Here is a 17972-nt window from a genome sequence, read left to right as displayed (position 1 = left end):
GCCTCCTCCTCCCCTTCCGCCGCCGTGGGGAGGCGAGGGGCGGCCGGGCTGAGGCGAGCCGATCCGAGCCGGGTGGGCAGGATGCTCCGCTCCCTCTGGAGCTTCCTCAAGCGCCACAAGAAGAAATGCCTCGTCCTCGGCACCTTCCTGGGCGGTGAGGGGTTTGCCCTGCGTGGGGGGAGGAAAAAAAAAAAACAAATCCCAGGGAGCCTTCCCGGGTCTGCACGGGGTTTGGAGGGGCTCCTCGGGGGTTAAATATTGGGGGCTGAAGTGTCTCAGCAGCACGTCTCGGCTCTCAGCTTCTGACTGAGGTGAGGGCTCTCGGGGAGGTGGCTGGGTGTACTGCTGCCTCCCCTCATCTGTTGTGGCCTCCGCATCCTCCTAGCACGAATTCCTTGGGTCACAGGCTAGCTGGTGGGTGCTGAAAGCAGCCCTCCAGCAGCTCTGCCCCTTCTCCTGCAGGCTTTCTGGCTCTACGAGTACAGCAGAAAGTGATGTTTGCCGGCTCCTGAGCCACCCTGCTTGCAGGTGTACCCTCATGTGCCAGGCTGTAACCTGGAGGCTGTGCTTCTCCCCTTAACCACCCGTGTGGGACTGCCAGGTGGGCAAAGGGGGCTAGGAGAAGTGCAAGTTCTCCTGGGCTGGATGGGAAAGCAGTTATCATGGGGCTTGGTAGTCCTGATAGCCTGAAATCCTAAATTCATCACATGTAAGTGGCCTTCTGCCAGCGTGGGAACCATCCTAGTGTCCCTGGGCTTGCAGCTTCTTGCTTACGATGGATGCTGTTCAGGTAGTTTGGTACAAGTGGCACTGACATGCTACTGACTGCATGAAGTACACTGAAAAGTAAAAATTTGGGACTCTGTAGCAAATTGGAGCAACCACGAGCAGGAGAACATCGTTAGCTGCCATCAGCTGCAACTTGAACCATAATATTTTAAGGCAGCTAAGGAGATGGAGGGGTTTACTGCAGAATGCTACGCTTGTTTTGCAGCTGAATCAGGAGTGCTTTGGCCATCTGAATGTTAGTTATGGATCAGACCTTAATATAACTCCAGGAGTTATGTCACTGCTAATGAACGAGAACCCCAGAATCCACGACTGATTCTCCAAAAAATACTGCTTAATGCTGAAAGGTTGAATGCAACTTCACCCGATTGCTTTTATTTAAAGACTTATTCTGAGTTGGCTGAATGATGTGCGAAAAGCAACCTAATAGTCTGCTGATAAAATGTCAGAGAGTGGACGGTACGTCTCTCTGATGTATTTTTCTTAAGAGCTGTAGTTGCAGTTTCTGGGAAGGGGGATGTAACAAAAGAAAATGGGACATCACAAGCTTAATGATTTTAAGTCTTTGACTGGCAAGTGTTCAGAAGTTAATGTGAATATTTAATTATTCATTAGACAACACAGGAGAATCCCTACATTATTACTGGTACAATGTTATATCAGTGTTGCATTACTGAAGAATAACAAACATCTGAGTTGGTTGGTACCTTTGCCTCTGCTTACAAATTCCATGCATGTTATCAGTGGCTGTCGTTAATGTAATTTCTGTGGCTCCCAACACTCATATCTTCATAAACAGAAAAATCTGATGCAAAACCCATGAGGTTAGAACTCAGACTGATGGAAAAGCAACTGAACTGTGTGCAATTTTCCCTTTGATTAAGAAGACCTCAACTTTGTGAAGATCTTAGACCCATTCTTCAGGGGTTTGTTCTTTTAGCAAGAACATACTTGAATCTCTTCCAGCAGGTAAAGATCTAGTGTTCAGGATTCAGAAACATTATTTAAAGAAGAGAGAGTCTGAGTTCCAAGGATGTAATAGATTTACTTGTTCTTGATGGATGGGTAGATTTAAAGTGGGTTATATTTCAGTGCCTGGCACTGAAGGCAAGTTAAAAAGGATACTACAAAATGATTCACTGGTTAAATCCTCGTTGCCTTAGAAGAGCAAGTTCAGCGTGTTCGAAATGTATGGTTCTGATTTCAGTGGTGAATGAGCTGTTACTCAATTTCATCTGTTGCAACCTTCAGCTTGCAGAAGGAGCATTTCAGTTCAGATGTCTGCCTGCTTGCCCAAGACAGTAGTGTTGGCTTGTGAGCGAGTGAAAGGGCATTACGTGGGTTTTGGTAGAAGTCACTGGTGCCAACAGAATAAGGCTTTGGTGCTTTCCTATTTTATATATAATCTTTAACCATAATGAGATGGTTGTATATCCGTTGATGCATGGTCTGCTCGAACAAAAGAACAAATGACAACTTCGGGAGCTGTTGATGTTCAGGAAGGATCCAGGCTTCTGTGTGTTTTCATTTCTAAATAATTAAATTCTTGGGGGGCGGGGGGGGGAGAGGGAAGAGGAGGGAGATATGGCAGTGAGAGTAAAGTTTGCACGTGGTTGGAAGGAGATTTCCTGAAACTTGGTGCCTCCCAGTTACTGGTTCCTCTCTTCTGCTCACCTTTCCATCCCACCTGTGAAGAAGGGAAAGGGCTGAGGGAGAAAGTCATAATTTATGCGATGTAAGAGAGATCCCACCTGTTTGAGGCCACTGGCATGAACATGTGACAGCTGGTGGATTTTGTAAGCTGCTTCCGTTACTTATGTTTGGATGGGAATTAGCTGTACAGCAGTGATAATTACCTCAGTTCGCTGCTGAGAGGAGAATCACAGTGTCGCTTCTCAAGGAGATGGGCATTGTAGACCCCAAATATTCATGTGGTGTAGGACAGCCAATACAAATGTAAATGCATTTCACTTTGTAGATCAATTTGAGAGCAATGTGAAGTGTAGTTGCAGGTCCTTACTGAGGCTCCTGTACCTGAATTCATCGATGCCAGCTGCTGTAATCCTTGTTTGTATTTTCCAAACCATGTGCGGTTCAGAAATGCTGGGACTGTAGTTGTTTGTGGAGTTCATACATGAAGAAGAAAAAAAGATTTACATAGAAATTAGCCTTTGCGCAGTCTCATCATTGCTCAATTTTCTTTATTACTCCTGGTTCTGTTTGGGACATAGGGGAAATGTACTACGAGAAGTTCTATCGACACGACTATGTAGCTAATCAGACATGAGTAAAGTGTTGCTGCTGATACTTTTTGCTGACCTCCCATCCCCTGCTGAGAGTACAATTGAGATACCTTATCTGTTGTAAAAAATTGGTGTTTCCTCTGTTCTCAACAGAGATTTTCAGCACGTCAGTTTAGTTTCTTACCATCACATTAGCTGATGTTGACTTTATGGCAGTTCTTAGGACATGGCTTCCTCTGGTCCTGCTTCCATCTCTAAGCGATGGTATCGTCATGTAGTGCATTCAGCCTGGACTTCTAAGTCTTCATTATTTTCTAGTCTTCCAAATTACTGTTCTGGATACCCATACGGATACACACAGCAGTTCTACAGCAAAACATGAACACACACACAGACTCCAGGCTGGCTCTGCTACTGAGTACAGGCAAGAGTCACCCCTGTGCAGGCATCCCTTGTCAGGGCTGGAATTTCCCAAGCACCATGTCAAGTCCTCCCAGCTGCTCAGGGGCACTGAGGAGAGCCCTTCCAAGCCATGCAGTTAGTAACAGACTCAGTTTGCTGCGCACATGCATTTTTATTTCTATTTTTTTCCTTAAGCTGCGTGCATGATGCAACTTTTCCCTTGGCTGGCTTCTAACGCGTTGTGTTCTCAAAGATGAAACAGGAGTGCGTGATATCGATTAATGATGGGTCAAAGTTACCACTTCGCTCTGGGCAGGAGGAGAGAAATGCAGCTGCTGATATCTGGTGTTGCATCACTTGAACAGAGTGGTGTGTTTTTTTTCTGGAAACTCCTTGTTAAACCCGGGCGGCTGCTAATGCAACTTTGGACCCTGGTGAGACGCAGCGGTTGGTAGTGCAGAACACTCGCACCACTTCAACAATCAGCTGTTAAGCAATTAGCTGTCTCAATCTTAATTATAAAGGTACTGCTCCAGCCTATCTCTCTAGGGCATGCACGTGATTCTTCTTGAGTTGTTTTGCTTCTTATGGTCTCATGACTGCCTCTGCCCTGCATACATGCAAGAAGAGCCTTTTTTATTTTATTTTTTTTATATACCTGTGTAACCTTTCTGCCAAAAAAAATTGAGGGAAATGATTTATTTGGGGTGGAAAAATGAAGCAAATGTTGTCTTTTGGGTGAATGGTTTTGTCTGGATGCATTGGGAAAAATGAGGTTGGAAAGAAATGATTGGGAAAATATTGTTTTGAAAAACTTTGCTTATACTAAAAAAAAAAAACTAATTGTTGCTGGTTCAGTAAGCAGCAAAAAATAAACTCAGTACAATGAAGGTCATGTCCGAGATACACATTTTTGTCAGGAAGGATTATTCTTTGGAGAAAAATAATTGTTAGTTTTGAAGTCTCGTTTTGGTTAGCAGTTTCCAGGGGTAAAATTGCACTTAATGTCTATGGAGCCGTAACATTGAAGTTTGTGTCTAATGGGGCAAATCTTCCACTTCTGACAAGTGGTCAGTCTGCTGAAAGGTTGAGGCAGGAGGGACTGATTTCCACTTCTTATTTTTGAGGCTTTGGTGAAATAAATGAAAGTGATTGCAGTTGTTTTGAACTGATCTGGTTTGCAGTTGCCTATTAGGAAGCATACTACTGGTACGAATTACCAAATTTATTTTTTTTGTGACCGTAAATATTAGGGCACAGAGCTGACAAGGCTCCTGAAATACTGGTGATAGTTCTGGCGAACATATTGAAAGGTTTTAATGATCTAAAAATGTAGCTGAACTCAAAATCGGGGGTGGTGGTGTTAGTTTTTGTGGATGGAGTTGTAAAAATAGTTCTACAACTCCCAGGGTTCAGTAAGTGTTACAAGCCTCCTTCATTCAGATAATAATTTTGGATCGAGAAAAGTGGGCTTCAGACTGTTTATGACTCCTGGAAGTGCTTGGTGGACAAAAAGACTCAATTTGATACTCAGATTTCTTCTGTGTAGCATTATTAACTTGAAAGAGTCGGATCTGGCACGCTGTGGAGGGATGTCAATATTTAGGGGATTGCTCCCCACCTTGTACAGTGGCCTTTTCTGCTTGTTTGCTCTTCCCTTTTTCTCCCCACTCTCTCTGCAGTGGGCAAAGGCACTGATAAGCAGCACAAGAGGCATAGCAGCACCTCGAGGGATGGCTCAGAAAGGGAAGCGGAGATGAGGAAGGATGAGAAGAGGGCTGTAGGCAGGCTGGGGATGCCTGCGAACCCCCAGAGGTGTGGGAAGAGCGGCTGGGGGAGCCTTCAAAGGGTTGTGTGTTGGGAGGGGAGGAAGTGAAGAGCAAATATTTTTGGTGAGTCTTTGTGGAGGTTCATAGTGAGGGTGAGGTAGGGTGATTAGGTCCTCAAGGGTTGGAAAAGAATGGAGCTGGAGAGTAGGAAGCAGGCATGGTAAGAAGTAAGATCTGAGGATGGGAAGAGGGAACGGAGGGGCCCGTGGAGTTGGTGGGGCACTGAGGGCTACGCTCAGGCCCTGCTAGCTAGCCAAGGTTCTTCCTATGCACACGTTACAGACCAATACTTCCTCTGTTTGGACCTGAAATGTTTTTCTTACATGAATTTTAAGATTGAGTTTTATCTTTAACTTCTGCTGTTCATTTTAGAAAGATATCTTGAAAGAAAAACTTTTCGTCCTTTTCTAGGCTTGTGCATTTTCTTTCCTGTTCCTTGTTTCTGTTGCCCTACGCCTTTCTCTTCATAATACTTTCTTCAGTCCCTTCAATTGTTTGAAAGGCAACGTATCTCTTAAAAATGTTTCTTTTACTGATTAAAGACTCTTTACATTTTACTTCATTTTGTAAATGCTATTTCTGATTATTACCTTTGCTAATTACCATTAAAATACTCAAGACCCACTTATCTCCCTCAAGAACACTCACCCTTATGGCTTAAAACCAGTGAAAAGGGCTGAAGGGGGGGCTTTGCTCACATTTTGAAAGCAGCTTGTAATCTGAAAATCTCTCTGCAGGAGTCTATTTACTGGGAAAATATGGACAGAAGAAAATCAGAGAAATCCAAGAACGAGAGGCAGCTGAATACATCGCCCAAGCACGAAGGCAGTATCATTTTGAAAGTAATCAGAGGACGTGCAATATGACAGGTAAGACAAGGAAATAGTTACTGTTCTTGATAGCTGGAATTATTTGGGGATTTATACTACATATAGACAGCAATGAATAAGAATTCAAAATCTTAATTAAATACTAGTACATAAATATAGTAATCTTACAGCATCTTACTGAATCTGAAGAACAGAAGATTGAAGAGATTTTGGGGGGTCATGTCAACCCTTAGCTTGAATATACCCATTTATAATCCGTACAAATATAGATACAGGCTATAGTTTTTCTCAGTTAAAGATCCTTGTTATATTGCCCTAAACTGCACATAGTATAAGGTGTGAAGCAGCACCCAGAACTTACAGCACAATTAATTAATTACCTTATTCACATAGTAAATTGGTAGTAAGCTACACAGATCTTTGTGGGTAACTTTTATTTACAAATAAGAAGCATATCAGTCTAGTAATTCCCTACATTTGAACAGTTAAAAGGTACTTCACTATATGGGGAGCAAAAATGAAAAGTCATTTTATTGTAGTGTTTGTCTTTGGATTGTTTAGAGGTAATGGGTAGAATTAAAAAAAAAAAAAATCCCTGTCATTCTTACAAATAGTTTTGAATGGCTTGTATTTCTATAAAACAAATTGGGCAGCATTTTCTTCTGTTGAAATTTGTAATGGCTTCTCAAGTGGCTGCAAATGGATTCTGTGTCCCTTGTTTACCCTGACCAATTTGTATTTTATTTTCATGTTTTCCATTTTGTAGTGCTGGGATTGATTTTCCTGCATGGACTAATTTTTTCTTTGCCATTCTTTGTGCAAAGTACATACTGTCTGGTAGCATGCATTCCTGTCAAGATTTTTCATATTTTGTTCATGGTATTTATTATGTTACCTGCATGCTTATTTACTGTTTTCTGTTCCCATTGTACAATAGCAGATGAGACCTTGAATCTTCTGAAAGTCAAGGACTTTATCCCACCAGCTTTCCTTTGTTTAAAACAGATCTTTCTCGAGTTTTCTTGTAATAAATAAATAAATAAATAAATAAATAAATAAAATAAAAAATCAATTTTTTCTTCCCATTTGGAGAAATGCAGCAGTATAGATTTTCACCAGTTCTTCTTCAGCAGAGTTGAAGGCATTTGTATGCAGACCTGCAGGATGTAAGCACATATCTGCAGACAGGCTAGGAAAAGCTATGTAGCCACGTAAAGGCATTTGTGCCCAGAATCATGAGGCGAGCAGGTAATTGTACTTCTGAGTACTTCCAGGATTTCCTATGTTGCTTGTCCTCCCAGCTTTGCATGTTGAGCAAATAGGACCAACACTGTAGCAGCTATTGAGAGAGAGCGGGGTATGGATTTATGATTTTTTTTTTATGTTGACAGATTTTGGTTTGTTTTTTTGTATTTTTTTATTTAATAACAGTGCTGTCAATGCTCCCAACACTGAGGGATACCTTAATGCATCAATTAAATTCTGAAAGTCTCACATCTCTTCTTAAAAATAGGTAAGACTGTTTCATTGTGTTAAATATAACTTGTTTTGATCACAAGATATTTTTTTTTCAAATTATGTATTTATAATGTAGAGAGAGTCAAGCATTTTGTTCTTGTGTCCCACTGAATCACTTAAAGTATTTTGAAATTACCACATAAATATTTTGTGTCTTGTTAGATACAGTTTGACAGGTATGGTTGGCATTCTACAAACATTACTGGAAATAATTGTTACTTTAAGATGCTGCAATGGGAGCCATGGTTTTTGTTGAGTTTGTTTAGGATAGATAAAGTACTTAAAGTATCTAGTCTTCTCTTAAACTGTATCGTGACCAAGTTGTTGTTGCGTTTGTAAAAATGTTCATGTAATCTCATCGAGGTCAGACATGTTGAATGGTAGTGGAAAGTACCAAAATGAGTTTACAAATGGAAGTGAGCTATAAGAAGCAAAAGGGGCATGTCATAACTTAAGACAAATGTCTCCCTGTCAGAAAACACCTTTATTCTCATTATAACTGCAAGAACAAATGGCATATTTTTTAAATACATAAAATGCATAATAGCATACCTTAAAAACTGCTTGGCATTTAGCAAGGAGTAGAAGTGTTATGTAGGAAGTTAACACAGGGTTTCTGACTCACTCAAGGCTGTCTTTTCAGTTTACCTCCCACTAACTTATTTATATAGCTTTAACTTAATCTGTCCAGCATTTAATAAATTACCTGTCCTATCATTCTCTTTTTTCAGTCAAAAAAATCTCTTATAATACAACAGAATGTGATATTTAATATAGGAGTTATAGCCTACGTCATGTTTTTGTAATAGTGGATCTGAGAACTGGCTACTGTAATTGAGGATTATTTATCCCAAACAGCAAGAAATTGGAAAAAAAGTTAGCTTCTATGGAACATTTAATATGTTTGCCAAAATAAGAATTTTACTTAATAAAAAATTAACCTGAATGAACAAGAAATGTGGATGATCAAATTTGTCTTCTGGACTGTACAACAAAATATTCTACAAATGCTTGTAGTCCATTGTTCCATGGTAAAGACAAGTAATGGCTTAGTTTATTTTTTGTAGCATATGTTCTTTTATCAAAATATATCTGTTATCTCTGACTTGTTTGACTAGTTGGAGCAGTTTACAGGTACAGTGACGTATTTCTGAATTCCAATAATACATGCAGCTGAGGTCATGAGTATTCTGTAAGCATGGGCATCCATTTAGAGTCTATCTTAGAGTAGAGTTTGTGTCTTAATGCTTCCTTTTTTTTTGACTTACACTTAGAAAGTTTTAAATAGATGCTTACCCTTTTTGATCTGAGAAGAGTTTGAATGAAACAAGGCTTCAGAATTAGCTTTAAAGTCAGTCTTTCAAGGAGCTTTCTTGTGTTGCACATGAAGGTATAGATTTGTTTTCTTTCCACTTTGATTTCAGAAGATGAATCAAAGGGTTCCCTTCCAGTGTCAGTCAATATATAAAAGGGTAGATGGGGAGTTTTACCTTTCTTAATGTCTCTGAAGATACAGTCTCTTTGTTATATTATCTATGAGAAGATGTTATTATGTTACTATGTTCTTCCTTAAATCAACTGCTTTATCTTGAATTCTTCTCAGTTCTTAAATTTAAATCCTTTTTACATTGCTTTAGTAATTTGGTATGGCTAGGGTTAGGTTGGATGTTGTCAGTCTTCCAAAGAAACTTTTAAACAGGAAGCACCACACAAGACCACTGATATTCTTGCTCTGTCTGTCCTCCTCTTCTTAAAGCAATGTGATTGAGTGAGATCAGGTGAAGCAGTTGCTGCTGTAGTCTTGCAGGTGTTACCTATCTCCCACTTATTCAACCTAAACTTTGTTCTAAACCTCTAGTTTAGTTTTGCATTACTTTCTGCCTTGCTTCTGTAGCCGATAATGGTTTTCCAAATAAAGAAATGTGAAATAAAAGTTGAGTAGCAGCTGAGTATTAGTAAGTTGCAGCAAATGAAGACTAAAATATCCGGTTCCATTGTTAGGCTTAATACTCACAGTATTAAGCTGTTACCTGGTTGTTGCCTTATGTTGTGAGGAGAAACTTTGTAAGCATGAGCTCTGTGTTTTGACATGATGGTTGGAAATGTAGTTGGCTGATGTTGACGTATTGGCTTCTTTGTCTTGCTTCAATTGGCATGGAAAACTTACCACTTATAAGCAAAAGGTGTAGTTTTGAGTCCTGTCATGTGTTTCACCTACAGAAGTATTACTGTATCTTCTCTTTTTTCTTTTCTTTTCTTTTCTTTTTTTTTTTTTTTTTTAACTCTTCGTTTGGCTTTTGAATGGCTTTTAAAACTGTTGACTTTGCTTGCATAATGTAAGGTGTGTAAACTGTCCTTGTATGCGCTATGGATCCTTCTTGTATCTCTTCTAGCTATCTTCTTTAAATCTCTCTCTGCTTTCTGGAGTTTAATAGTGCTTTAATAGGTTTAATAGTTTATAATACCTGTTCATTTGCATTATTTGATAGCAATGAGTTTAAAAATTAATTGTTTACGTAAGTGATATAATGGGCAAACTAGTGCCAAAGTGCATGTGTTTGTTTCAGAAAGATAAAAACATTCCTTCGTGGTTAACTGGGCCTGTAAGGAGAAATGATTTCTAATGAAAAGTGTGTTCTTTTAATAAATTATGTTACTGTAAAATCTAAGCACAGGCTATTCTGAACCATCTGTGCTAAATATTTAAATACTACTTCTGATCCCAAGAAATTACCAAATGTTTTCCTAAATTACTTTCAGAAATTGTTTCCTCCACAATAGAGATACAGTAGCCATTCTTTACTAACAGTGCTTAACAGAAGGGAATGGTTGATTAAATTTCTTGGATGGTTAGCTTGCTCTTACCTCTGCTACTGCTGCTGTATTGTTAAAATTGCATCTGGTTAGTAGTTTTAAGTAACTTAGGTGGTTCAGATGTCTTTATACACACAGAGTAGGGGACAGGAGGTTGGAGAGCAGCCCCACAGAAAGGGATCTGGGGGTTCTGGTTGACACCAAGTTGAACACGACCCAGCAGTGTGCCCTGGCAGCCAAAAGGCACAACCACGTCCTTGGGTGCACTGAGCACAGCACAGCCGGCTGGTCGAGGAAAGGGGTTGTCCTGCTCTGCTCTGCGCTGGTGTGGCCTCACCTCGAGTGCTGTGTGCAGGTTTGGGCATGAAAAGACAACAAGGTCATAAAACTATTAGAGAGCCTCCAAAGGAGGGCTACAAAGATGGTGGAGGGTCTAGAGGGCAAGACATGAGGAGCAGCTGAGGGCCCTTGGTTTGCTCAGCCCCGAGCAGAGCAGGCTGAGGGGAGGCCTCATGGCGGCCTGCAGCTCCCTCACGAGGGGAGCGGAGGGGCAGGCGCTGAGCTCTGCTCTCTGGGGACAGCGACAGGACCCGAGGGAACGGCATGGAGCTGGGACAGGGGAGGGTCAGGCTGGGGGTTAGGGAAAGGGTCTGCACCCAGAGGGGGGTCAGGCACTGGGACAGGCTCCCCAGGGCAGTGGTCACAGCAAAACATTTGGACAACGCCCTCAGCCATAGGGTTTGCTTTTTGGGTGGTCCTGTGTGGAGCTCGGAGCTGGACTCAACGATCCCTGTGAATCCCTTCCAACTCTGGATATTCTTTAATTCTGTACAATCTGCAGTCTTGCTTTTTGACTGCAGAATATATATAGTCTTAGGAATCAGTCAGGTCAAAAAGGTAGATGTTTTTTTAGAGAAGAAAAGAACAAACGATTTATGTGGATGGTGCAAGACTCCTTTTCCACAGATGGTCATGATCTATTTGTTTTTAGATTATCAAGTCTGAACTTTAATAGAAAGCCAGGGAATGGTAAATCCTGTAAGAAGGTAGGATAGAAATTCTGATCCTGTGCTGTTTATGCACAAGTAGATTACCTGGGCATACTTACTGAGCTGAGGTTTGTGTTAAATATACCCAGGATCAATGCCCCAGAAAAGACTTACTGCTTTGTACCATCAGTGGGCTTTTTCTAACTGCTTAGTGTAGGAACTCAAATTTGGTAATATAACTGTATGTCATTGGTATCAATAAACACTATACTTACACGTTGAAATGTGAAAATTTTTCCTGTGACTTCGTAATGCATAGTTTATGTACTGTTTTCTTGAATGAGGCAGATCAATGTAGGTGTAATCTGATGTGAATAATTATAATAGTTAAATGAACTTGCCTTAGAGCACTACAGTTTTAGTTAATGTTTATTAATTTCCAAGTAAAATATACAATGGCTAATATTTGCATTTATTTTTCCCACAGGCCAGCAAACAAGTTAGAAATATGGGAGGATTTAAAGATAATAAGTAAGTGTAAATAAAAGATTACATCTACATAATATCTAATATAAATTCTAAAATCTTTTATACCGTTTAAAATGCGCACTTCACACTACAGTGAGTTGTCCTTTCAGTAGATATGAAGATAATGTAGCATACTACATAGCAAACTCCTCCATGCTCTGCCAAAGCTCCTCATTAAGGATTTTTTTTCATATCCCCCAGGGAAATCAGATGCTCAAAAAACACCTTGAAGAATCTTTTTGGCTCTCATGTTACCCTGCTCAACAAAACTTTGTGCAGGCTTTCTGTACCACCACAGAAAAATCACACCTCCCAGAAATGCAGACCAGCCGTTATATGGCCAGTGATATTCTCTTTTTGAGCCTGTTTGAGATAACCACTGCTGTGGTGGTTATGAACCCTATCATTCATCATTTTATGTACTGGCTGGTGAAAGCAGTGGAAGGGAAGCAATAACAGTGAAGTCAGATAATTATGTAGTGAAACATTACTGAGATGCTTTTATTTTTTTTGTTCACTACTTCTGTTTCCTTAGTGCCATTTGTTATCCCCACCACCACCACTGCCTCTCTGGTTTTCTTTGCTTCCTTAGAGTTTTGCTTCTCCTTGTCACGACACCTCTATAGATCCTGCTTTTGATCTGGTTCGTTTTTCCCTGTGTCTTTGATAATCAGCACTCATCCAAATTTATTTGTCACTTCCCCGCATCCTCTGCTACCTGGTGGCTGGTAGCTGATGCTCATTTTCATTTTCTTTATGTAAATATTATCTGCTTCTGCCTTAGGTAACATTTTTCTTTCTCTGAAACTGCTGTTGTGCCTTCTGTGTCTTGACTGCATGATGAGGGCTAACATACTATGTGTATTTCGTGGCCTTATGATGAAGGAGGGTTTGGTGGCACTGTTACGTGATGCACCTTCTGGAGCAACTTGTACAGCCTGTTTTTTTTTGTTGTTGTTGTTGTTTTTTGTTTGTTTGTTTGGTTTGGTTTGGTTTGGTTTTTGTTTTTCCCAAAATAACTTGTGTAATGTGCTAAATTATATTAACATAGGACTTTGGGGCACTGGAACAGGCTCCCCAGGGAGCCCCCAGGTCATGGCAGCAACCCTGACAGTGTTCAAGAAGTGTTTGGACAGTGCTCTCACATACAGTCTGATTTTTGGGTGGTCTGTGTGGAGACAGGAGCTGAACTAGATGATCCTTGTGAGTCCTTTCCAGCTTGAGATATTCTACGATTCTTGGATTTAAATGGAACAACACTTTAGCTGTAGCTCCTGTACATATTAGACTCATGAGCATTTGGGGCATGGTATGAAAATACATGTTATGACAACCAATGGGAGGAATTGCTATGTATTTAAGAATCATTAGCACTTCTTGAGTCTTGGAAAATACTCTTCCTCTTGACTCACCCTTTTTTCATTGACTTTGAAGTATTTTTTTTTTTGTCTGTTTTCAAGGTTTCACAAGAAGTATTGTAGCGGTGTACAGCACCTGTATGCTAGTAGTTCTTTTGCGAGTCCAGTTAAATATTATTGGTGGTTACATCTACCTAGATAATGCTGCTGTCTGCAAGAACGGCACGGTAAGTTTCTTGTTTTGTTTCAAAAGTTGAAATTACACATTCTTGGAGGTGAAAGAATTATTTAGATAAAAAGGGCATAGCTTGAATGAAACAGTTTTCTAAGGGTGGAAGATGTGAAAGCATTACTGACAGTAAGGTATATTGATAAGTTGTTACAGTTTCTAAATTTGGATGATTTGGTGATACTGTTGCTGACAAAATACTAGCAATATCAAATAATACCTTTTTGTCTGCATTTGTATTGCTTAAAGAAGGCTTCTTCATATCTGAACACCAAACTAAAATAATTTTTGCTTTCATTAGACATTTTTGAAACAGTAATACTGTATGAATGACCCAAGATACGTAAGCAAGTATGTATAAATGCTTAGCTCTTCATAGCTTGTACATTAATTCCCCCAGTTATTTTTTTTCTAGAGTTAAAGAAAAGCATTGTCTTAGAAATTTTTACTATTTTTAAACTGCAAAAGGTCATTTACCGAAATGTTTCTTGATGAGGCCAAGCAAAGTAGAACGGGTTTTGCTTACATGTTTTATCTGTTGCTCAATAACAGTAAATCCTAGAGTAAGCAAATACGCAGAGTAAGTTGTAAATTGTTGAACAGATCACCTAAAAATAATGGGTGCAAATCTTAATTAGTTGTCATATGCCCCTCTGTGATATCTCTTACTGAGAGTCAAGGAAAAGCAGCATGTGAAGGCAGGTCTGAGGGTTTTGAAAAGCTTTCATTAGGGAGGCCAGAGATGATGGAGGTCATGTTTCATTTTGCAAAGTCCAAAAAACTTTTTAGACAAGAGGATCTGGAGTAGAAATGTTTCCTTTCTGCAACTTTTCCAGTAGAGGAATGGGTTGATGGGATCAACTCTGAGGCACTCTGCTGGAGCGATTTGAGAGGATATCCTCATTTCTGAAAGCTCCTGTTCTGTCAGGAGATATCTATGGCTTTGGTTAGGGTTGAGCTTAAATATCCTATTCCACCAGGTTTAATTCTTAGCATGGTGGAGAGTCTCATTCTATTTGCAATACAATTTTTTTAAGAAATTTTCCTATGTAAATGAAAAGTGAAAGAAGATTTTAAAGATTCTTCCGTGACACCAAAATAGAAGAGATGTCTATAGCACGGAAGAGAGCAATGCCATAGTACTCAAAAGATCTGTAGGTTGGTGGCAGGAAGGGAGAATCAGAAGCTACAGCATCCAACTGGTGAGAGAGGATATGCTTTGGGACTCTTGTCTCCCAATTCAAATATGACAGCCTGCAAGTGCACATTTGGATCTTCAGAAAAGTGTCCTGCTATTCCTTGCGGTCTGCCTGAGTATAATGACGGTTGGTGGATGGGCAAGTGCTTGGCCATTACGTTTCTGACTGTGATGATTCACATGTGGTTGGAAGGATGGCCACAGCAAACTGAAAGACTACAGGGAAGTCATGATCTATTTTTGATGTCTTCTTTCTCAATTTTTATTTGAATAAATTTTTAATCTCCTTATTCTGTTTTGAAACTAGCGTGATTAAGAAGGAACCTCTCTTTAGCAGGGAAACCAAATATAGTTGTTTTCTAGAGCTTCATTGATAATGGGGGAATCCATCTGCTACATGGTATTAAAATATTAAGGAAGGTGTTTGTAACCTGTTTGAAGCAGGTTTTGTGTTGTCTACTGTTGATGTGTCACAGAACTTCTTTTTTCCCCACAGACTCCGCTAGCTCCCCCTGAAGTTCAGCAGCAATATTTATCAAGTATTCAGCACCTTTTAGGAGATGGTAGGATGCTTGTTATATATATACCACTACACTTACAAAGTGCTACTTTTTTCTAGACTTGAGTGAAACATTAAAATAATTCTGACACTTTTCTTGTTCTAGGACTGACTGAGTTAATAACTATTGTTAAACAAGCTGTGCATAAAGTTTTTGGAAGGTAAGAGTCCGTATTTTTCTGTGGTTAGCTTTTCGTCTTTACTGTGATGACAGTTCCCAAAACAATGAGTTGTATTAGAATCAAAACCAAGGAAGGCACCACTGACTTTATTCAGACAAAGATTTTGGCAGGCTATGAACCTGACATTGCAAACCAACTTAGCAGACTGGGGTCCTGTTACTTGTGAGCGTATTATCAGCAGATAAACAATGCATCATTACAATGTTGGCTGCAAAATTAACACTTTTTCCTTTCCAGTATTTCCCTTAAGCATGCCCTTTCCCTTCTGGAGCTGGAACAGAAACTTAAAGATATCAGGAAAGTAGTGGAACATAAAGATTCAGATCAGAGCGCACCTTATTCTCCCTTATGTCATTATCTGATGCCAGATGAAGAAAACCCCTTGGCTACCCAGGTACTTGCTTCAGTTTTTCATCTGCCTTTGTTTGTTTATTTTGAAGAGGGAGGGGTGCATAACAGTCCTCCAGATGCACCATGGTAACCGTATCTTTGATAAAAGATCGTGCCTCCTCCTTTGTAAGTGAAGTGTCCTTATCTCTTACCTTCTTCAGACTCGATTGAAAACAAGGGTCTTCCTCAGAATGCCAGCTTTGAACTCAGAAACATAGCCAGATTAGTTGCTTTTAGTCTGTGACGTACGCTGTAACATTGTGCAGCTCAATGTGGCCCTAAGCCAAATTGTATTATCTTGTACTTGTGTACCAGCAAAGAGTGTGGTCAATTGTAGCATCTCTGAGAGAGAAGCTTTGCTGGAAGAAAGTGATGGTGTGCTGGAGTTTTTTTGTTGCTTTGGGCTGGAAAATGAAGTCTTGGAGTCAAGGGAAAGGTGCCTCTGATCTCAGTTGTAACATTAAGTTCCAAAATTTTCTGAAGGTGTTTGTCTCCAGCCACATCATGGATTGGTGAAAACTTGTTCTTAATTTGTAATATTGCTGGTATAAAGACGAACTGAGGCTTCAGTGTGTAGCCACATGCATTTATCCTTTAACTTATGCTAACATGCAGTGTTTATGTCAATTTTGGTAGTCAAAAGTAGAAAACATCCTGCTGGATTAGTCTGATATTTCTTGCTAGTACTAAGAACCAAACAATAAAAACACACCACACACACACACAAACAAAAAAAAAGCAATCAGTCTGTGTACATGCACAAATTATAAAGAAATCTGATTTACTATCACAAATCTTTTATTTTAAATAGATTTGACTTAACACTCATCTTGACTTAATTCCATGGTACAAAACTATTCTATTTCTACCCTTAGAGTTGCCAATGCATTTCTCACTAAATAGCATCTGTCTTTGCTTTTTCCAGGCCTGTGGACTCACAGAAAGAGACACTGCTACGATTAAGCTACTTAATGAAACTAGAGATATGCTAGAAAGGTATACAGAAATATTCTCTAAGCATATTAAATTCCTCCCCCCAACTATAGTTTATATAAGACAGTTAGTTTCATATAAAAAGCTGGTGAACTTTCATTTGCAAAATGTGACCGTTCAGCCACCGTGTTGCATTAAATATTGATTTATATTCACTGATCGCAGGCTGGGATTTTCAAAATCTGAGTGTTCTGAAATTCATTTATAAAAAGCAATCCTGCTTTAGTAAGATGACGAGGACATCTTTCCCCTTATCTCTTCCTCACGTTTTCTGTACTTACGTAGGAACAGAGGAGTACTTCTCTTCTGTTATACCAGGGTAAATTGAGTAGTAATTTTATTGCATTTACTTGCTCTGATAAAATGAACATCAGTTTTGGCTTATCAGAATTTGTTTTTAATGCATAGTTTAATGAATGGTCGTATGCATCCTTCTGCAGGAGCTACTGCAGTGAGGCTTTTATGATAAGCATTGAATAGGAGTGAACTGAGCCAAAACATTCTTAGAATTTAACTGCAAGAGATCTGGGGCATTTTAAGGACAGGTCCCTTCTATGTTACTGCTTAGTAAGAAATAGAGAAGTGAGGAATGCTTTAGATTTATGTCTTTGAGTGTTGACTAGTTTGCTGTGGAGACACTTGGGGAGCCGGTCTCTTGAGATTTGCAAGGTTTTTTAGTTTGGAAAAATAAATCCTAGGAATGAAAACAGCACTTATTTACTTTTTCAGTCCAGACTTCAGTACAGTTTTGAGCACGTGTTTAAACAGAGGATTCAGTCAGCTGCTGGACAACATGGCGGAGTTTTTCAGACCTACAGAACAGGACCTGTTTCAGAACGGCTCTGTAAATAGGTGAATGTTTCCTTTTGTTGTGGTTCTTACACAGTAATTCTTTTAGCCTCACAGTGAATTCTAAAAAGGGCTAGTGATTATCTTGCCTTGTTGAGGTTCTCATGCTGGAAAGACTTCTGTTTCCTGTTGTTTAAGAATAAATACAGTCTCCTCACTTCAGTCAAGCAGAGCTAGGAGTATGGCATGTTTCTTCTCACCCATGAGCTTGCAAGAATTTTTTTGAGTTAACTTCCCCACTGTTACTTGCAGATGTAACAGAAATCAGGAGA

At 39.8% G+C, this 17972-nt stretch overlaps 1 protein-coding gene across 1 annotated transcript in view; it reads left to right on the top strand.

The window, feature by feature from the left end:
• Nucleotides 1-17972, top strand: part of PEX3 (peroxisomal biogenesis factor 3) — a 19529-nt gene continuing 1557 nt past the window's right edge. Inside the window, exons 1-10 of the mRNA XM_082755855.1 lie at nt 1-154; nt 6001-6132; nt 7525-7606; nt 11902-11945; nt 13403-13527; nt 15224-15290; nt 15393-15447; nt 15706-15862; nt 16784-16854; nt 17581-17703. Of these exons, the coding sequence (XP_082611981.1) occupies nt 82-154; nt 6001-6132; nt 7525-7606; nt 11902-11945; nt 13403-13527; nt 15224-15290; nt 15393-15447; nt 15706-15862; nt 16784-16854; nt 17581-17703 (929 nt within the window). The 5' untranslated portion in view covers nt 1-81. The remainder of the gene's footprint in view (nt 155-6000; nt 6133-7524; nt 7607-11901; nt 11946-13402; nt 13528-15223; nt 15291-15392; nt 15448-15705; nt 15863-16783; nt 16855-17580; nt 17704-17972) is intronic.

The sequence above is a fragment of the Aythya marila genome, assembly GCF_965140915.1.
Source record: "Aythya marila genome assembly, chromosome: 3".
Taxonomy (NCBI): domain Eukaryota; kingdom Metazoa; phylum Chordata; class Aves; order Anseriformes; family Anatidae; genus Aythya; species Aythya marila.
Note: the sequence above shows the minus strand (reverse complement) of the source record. Positions and strands in the feature narration are given on the sequence as shown.